Source organism: Dipodomys ordii, unplaced genomic scaffold, assembly GCF_000151885.1.
Source record: "Dipodomys ordii isolate 6190 unplaced genomic scaffold, Dord_2.0 Scaffold15, whole genome shotgun sequence".
NCBI classification, from domain to species: Eukaryota; Metazoa; Chordata; class Mammalia; order Rodentia; family Heteromyidae; genus Dipodomys; species Dipodomys ordii.
The window spans coordinates 10,932,365-10,938,570 of NW_012267231.1; the positions used below are offsets into that span (position 1 = coordinate 10,932,365).

The window sequence follows — 6,206 nt, forward strand, 5'->3', positions numbered from 1 at the left end:
TGGTCTAGGAGCTTGCAGGCGTACGCAATGTTGATGGCCGTCTCTTGTTTGTCTCCAGTGAGGACCCAGATCTGCAGGCCGGCTTGCCGAAATTTAGCGATGGTTTCTGGGACTCCATCTTGCAGGCGATCCTCAATCCCAGTGGCCCCTGATCACATGGAGCGGTAGTGTGTTAGCCTCTCCCCACCTGCATGGGCTCCACTGAACACATCAGATACACCCTGACTGCCTGCACCCTGCAGAGGGCGCTACCCACAGGCAAAGCCATTTCTCATTTGGAAAATGGTCGTGATTCAACACTGCAGAGCTGCTGGCGTCACTGAACATCCCCGTGTGTGCAGACTCCAAGGGCCTCGAGTTCCTTCTGCTTTAGGCAGCGAACTCAGAACTTTACAGATGAGTTGTGAGGCAGAGGCGCAAAGGGCCATATTTAAAATCTAACGTATCCTCTGGCAAGTTTCTGCCAACACCACCATTGCTCAGTGCCATTCACTACCAACATTATCTGTTTAGTGTCAAGACTGAGGCTTGAATTCAGGGCCTGGACGCTGTTGCCTTAGTTTCTTTTCTTCTTCTTCTTCTTCTTTTTTTTCTCCCAATTTCTTTTGTTGGTCATAGAGTTGGAACTCAGGGCCTGGGCGCTGGACCTGAGCTTTTGTGCTCAAGGTTGGCGCTCTACCACTTTGAGCCACAGTGCCACTTCTGGTTCTCTGGTGTTCACTGGAGATAAGAATGCCATGGACTTTCCTGTCAGGGCTGGCTTTGAATCCTGATCCTCGGATTGATCCTCCTGATCCTCCTGAGTAGCTAGGATGACGAGGGTGAGCCACTGGTGCCCGGCTCCTAATTTAGCTTTTTTTTTTTGCTCAAGGATAACGCTTTTATCACTAGAGCCATACTTCCAATTCTAGCTTATGTGTGTAGGGGTGGGTGGGTGGTCGTATGCACACTTGCTGGTTCTAGAACTTGAATTCAGGGTCTGAATAGTCCCTGTGCTTTATTATTTTTTTTCTTAATGATAGTGAACTACCTCGATACACACCTTCACTTCTGGCTTTTTGTGTGGTTAACTGGAAATAAGAGTCTAAAGACTTTCCTTCCTGGGCAGGCTTCCATTACAATACTCAGAGCTCAGCCTCCAGAGCAGCTAGGATTACAGGCAGGTGTCACCCGCTGCTAACACCTTAAAATTGGAACTTCCCAGGCTGGGTATGCCTGTCATCTCAGGTTCTCAGAGAGAACCTGATTGGGAAAACTGTGAGAATAGGCCAACTGAACAAAAAGTCAGCGGGACCCCATCACAACTACAAAGCTGAGCACGCCTGTGGTTCCAGCTACAGGATGAATCAACAGGAAGACAACCTGTTTATGCATAGCCAGCCCAGGCAAAAACATGAGGTCTTATACAGAAAATCACGAAAGGCAGAGAAGGGCCAGAGGGCATGGCTTAAGTGGCAGGGTGTCCACTTAACAAGCGTGAGACTCTGAGTTCAAATCCCAGCCAAAAAGAAAAACAGAAATGCCAGGTGCTGGTGGTTCACACCTGTAATCCTGGCTATTCAGGAGACTGAGATCTGAGGATCATAGATCAAAGCCAGCCCACACAGGAAAGGCCATGAGACTCTTATCTCCAATTCACTACCAGAGAACCGGAAGTGGTGCTGTGGCTCAAAGTGGTATAGTGCTAGCCTTGAGTGAAAGAGCTCAGGGACAGCACACCAGGCCCTGAGTTCCAACCCCGCGACTGACAAAAACAAATATAAATAACAGAAAACAAAACCTATACCAAACAACAACAGCAACCAAAAACACCCTATAACTTCCTTTATTTCAGGAGTTACTGGCCAATGAGCTCCCTCTTGGGTCCCTCCGTTAACCTGATCTAGAAACCCTGCAGGTCTGGGTCAGGCACAGAATTCTAGGAAACTCTTAGAATTCTGGAAGGTTCACCTGACCTCAGCATGAAATACGGCAGCATTCAAAGAGAAAAGGCCTTTATTAAATGATTTGAAGCGCGAGATCTCCCAAGGTGGCTGTATGTGATATAACTTATGTAACTCTGGCTAAATGCCCATGGGACCCTGGGGAGGGCTTGGCATTTGTGAGTGTTAAAGTATGGGAGGTTGGAGAGTTCAGAGGCGGGTTGGGGCCACCATGCCACCTCTGTGCCAGGTGGCTTTTCCATGGGAAAGGATAAGATGTCCCCTGTAGTGGAGCTGCAGGTGACACTCCAGATGAACTAGCAAGAAAATGGCCACAGGTAAAGGTGCTGGGGGGGGGCGGGGGGAGAAGGAGGGAGACAAATAGAACACTCTCCTCTGAATTTAGAGTCTTTGGCCAGAATGTGCAGGAAAAGAAAATTTCCAGGATAAGGTGTGGATGGGGAACGTTTCCACTGATGGTATTTATTTGTGGGTCTCTCGAGGCTATGAAACACTAGCATCTAAATGAAAAGATCTTTAGAAATAGGTACTGGGTTCAGAGAGATGAAAAAAATAAAGCTAGCTGGGCGCCGGTGGCTCACACCTGTCATCCTAGCTACTCAGGAGGCTGAGATTGGAGGATCGCGGTTCAAAGCCAGCCCAGGCAGGAAATTCTAGCAAAACACCCTGAAAACTGGAAGTGGTGCTGTGCCTCAAGTGGTAGAGTGCTCGCCTTGAGCTGAAGAGCTGAGGGACAGTGCCCAGGCCCAGAGTTAAAGCCCCATGACAGACGAAAAAAAAAAGAAGCTGAAGAGTTGAAACACTATAGTACCCCGAAATGGCCTATTTGTGGCTCCAGCCATGGTCCTAAATAATGGTGAGAATCGCTTTTATTTTCTAGCTTAGGCCTTGCCATTTAAAACCTAAATACAGCTGGGCACCAATGGCTCACGCCTGTAATCCCAGATACTCAGGAGTCTGAGATTTGAGGATCATGGTTCAAAAGCCAGCATGGTTGGGAAAAAGTCTATGAGACTCTTATTTCTAATTGACCACCAAAAAGCAAGAAGTGGAAGAATAGCTCAAGTGGTAGAGTGTCGGCACTGAGTAACAAAGTTCAGGGACAAGACCCAGGTCCTGAGTTCAAGCTCCAACACCAACACCTCCCCCGACAAACGAACACCATACATATAAACTGTGCATGGTGACTCCTGTCTATAATCCCAGGAGGCTGGAACAGGGAGGTCTCAATTAGGAGGCCTGGGCCTAAACCATGCTCAAAGATTTCAGGACATCCCTTTTGCCCTCCCAGGGCCCTGAGCACATCGGCATTGTTATTCTTGGATCATAAGAAAACCGACATGAAAAGAAAAATAAAAAAGACTCAATTGCTTGCTCAAGAGTGTAATGATGAGTTCTCGGCTGAGCCAGGACAGAACAACCTAGCCCAGATCTCAGATCAAGACAAGAATTCATCCTGAAATCTCACGGTCACATCCTTCCCAAATCTCAGGGAGGAGATGGCACTGCTAACAGTGGGGTCACTGTCCACGGGAAGAGGGTTCCAAGCCCTCTGCCACTTGAACCACACCCTCGGCGGCTTTTGCTTTGGGTCTGTGTATCAGATAAGGTTCTCAAGTTTTTGTCTACGCCAGCCTCATCCTTCCCATCTCCACCTTCCAAGTAGCTGGGATGACAGGCATGCAACATCACCCCTGACCTTGTTGCTTGCTTTCTGGAAAATAAGGTCTGTCCATATTACTCAGGCTGGCCTTATACTCCTGGGCTCCGTGGATGATCTCTCCTCATGCTTAGCCTCCAGAGTAGCTGTGATTACATGCATGTGGCTTCACACCCGGCCGGGGAGAGGCCCCTGCTCATAAGAGTACCCCAGTTCCTTCAATCCAAGTAAGCAGAATGTCTTTTTAAGAGGAAGAGGTGCATTGTAATTCACACTCAAGGATGCAGTGTGGAATAGGTCACCAGACCTCCGGATCTTGGGGTTTTCTGAATAGTTCATGGTGGACATTACAGGAAGTTCCCGTGTGTATTCATTATGTCTACCACACATTGTGCTATTAAATATTAATCGCTATTCACTTAGATATGTGCCTATTAGATATGCACATATAGAAATGGTAGATCACCCAACTCTTCTGCCCAAGGAACTAAACACAAGGTAGTCTTTTCTGTTAAATGAAAAACAACAACATCAACAAAAAAAATCCAACAGAATTCTGGAGCTTTGTGTATGACTAGTGGGGGTAGGGGGTTCTGAGGAGGGTCCCCAAGTTGCAGGGAGTGTCTGAAATTGTCACCAATTCCTCCGTGAGGACAGAGCCGGCAGCCCATGCATATAAAGACTGACAAATCCCTTTGCCACGTCAATAAATATTATATTAAATATCTCAAAGCTGAAATTCAATATTAAAATAAAGTGCAAAAGTATGAATGCCCCAATTTATTACCAGTAGTGATCAGTATTTATGAAATATAAATAGGAACACCCCCAGAAGGAAATTGCACATTTCAATAAAAATGAGCTCGTCTTCTTTTGATCCCAAGTGAATCTGAAATATTTATAAAATGCAAAAATCAGCGGTTTCTGGAGCATAAATGTTCTCCTGGGTTTGTCTGAGGGATGAAGTACATCAGCCATCAGTTATCCAAAGGCTGGCTTGAGGTTGGGCCCTAGTGGTTCACACCTGTAATCCTAGCTAATAACTCAGGAGGCTGAGATCTGAGAAGATCCTGGCTTGAAACCAGCCCAGAGTCATCTCCAATTAACTAGCAAAAAGCCCAGAGTACAAATGTAGTAGAGGAAGAGCCCTGAGCACAAGGACCTGAGTTCAAGTCCCAGTATGGTACAAAAGAAAAGAACTTGTCATTTCTATGTTTTTTGCGCAAAAGCTGGGTAGAGGGCAGGCAGAGTGGCTGTGTAGACAGGACACCTGCTTGCCATATGAGTCCCCTGGAACTCTCTCTCTGGGTCCTGGGAGATAAGCTACCATGGGGCCAGACCCAAGCTAGTCCCTAACCAGGCTCAGCCAACTCAAGAGCATGCCCAGAGCCCGGGTAGGGCCACCTGCTCCAGATCACCAATCTCTCTGCAAGCTCAATTCCCTTCCAACCCCACCCGGCAGCTGGAAGGGGTAAATTACCCAGCAGATGCAGATTGGTCTCCAGGCGGATGGCAGACTGGAAGAGGAGCTCCTCGCGGTTGTCCACGGCGGATTCGGCTTCCAGGTGGCTTTGCAGCCAACAGGCATACTCTTCTTTGCTCAGAACCTGTGGTTGAAGGCCAGGCAGAGGTGAGCGGGGCGGCAGGGCGGCCACCAGAGGGAGCCCTCGAGGGGCGGCCCCCACTCACCCTCTTGGCGATGCACAGGGTGCGCAGGCCTTCCCCCGCGTACTGGTTGAGGTAATTCTGTGTTTTGCTTCGGATCTTCTTTTGATGTCTCCCCCTGGCATCGTCTAGGTGGGCAGGCAAATGGGAGACGGTGAAGGAGTAAGAAAGGGCAAACCAGGATGTCCTGCTGCAGATCTACCCTCTTTCTCCCCGGGGCCCTTTTCTTCCTTTTATGAAATAGTAGGGTACCCCATGTCCCCAGCGTTACAAGTCCAAAGTTGGCTGTTAGTTTGAAACAGGGGGTTTGGTGGCTCAGGCCTGCAAGTCCTGGGTACTCAGGAGGCTGAGATCTGAGGATCCTGGTCTGAAACCAGCCTGGGCAGCAAAGTCTGCGACTTTGGTTTTTGTTTGGCTCGAACTCCGGGCTCTGTCCCAAAGGCCCTTGGATCCTTTTATGGATCAAGGCTAGTACACTACCACTTGAGCACGACAGCACCACTTCTGGCATTTTCTGGGAGGACTTGGAGGGAAGAATCTCTCGGCCCTTCCAGCCCCAGGCTGGCTTCCAAGCGCGATCCTCAGATCTCAGTCTCCTCCGCCGCCCTTGGCCTGGGCGGCTGGGCTGCTCCCGGGCACGGGACGGGAAGGAAGCTGCCAGCACTTGGGGTCTCAAGGTTCTCAGCCTGGGCTGTTGAGCTGGGACACGCGGGCTTCCCAGCCTCGCTGCTGCGGAACGCGGCTGGGCAGGGAGTCCACCCCATGCGCACTGCGCGCACCGCAGGTCTCGCGAGGCCCTTTGACCAGGGAATGGGGCCGAGCAGCCCAGATGGCCCGGGAGACGCTCAGAAGCTCAGACCCGAACAACCCCATGCCCCAAGACCTCCCCACGCCGATGGGGTACCTGGGGGTTTAGGGGCGCGCAGGGGGTGCCTGAG

At 49.8% G+C, this 6,206-nt stretch overlaps 1 protein-coding gene across 1 annotated transcript in view; it reads right to left on the bottom strand.

The window, feature by feature from the left end:
- Atp10a (ATPase, class V, type 10A) overlaps positions 1 to 6,206 on the bottom strand; it is a 69,706-nt gene that overhangs the window by 19,628 nt on the left and 43,872 nt on the right. Inside the window, 3 exon segments of the mRNA XM_013011905.1 lie at positions 1 to 148; positions 5,084 to 5,210; positions 5,293 to 5,396. Coding sequence (XP_012867359.1) covers positions 1 to 148; positions 5,084 to 5,210; positions 5,293 to 5,396 — 379 coding nt within the window.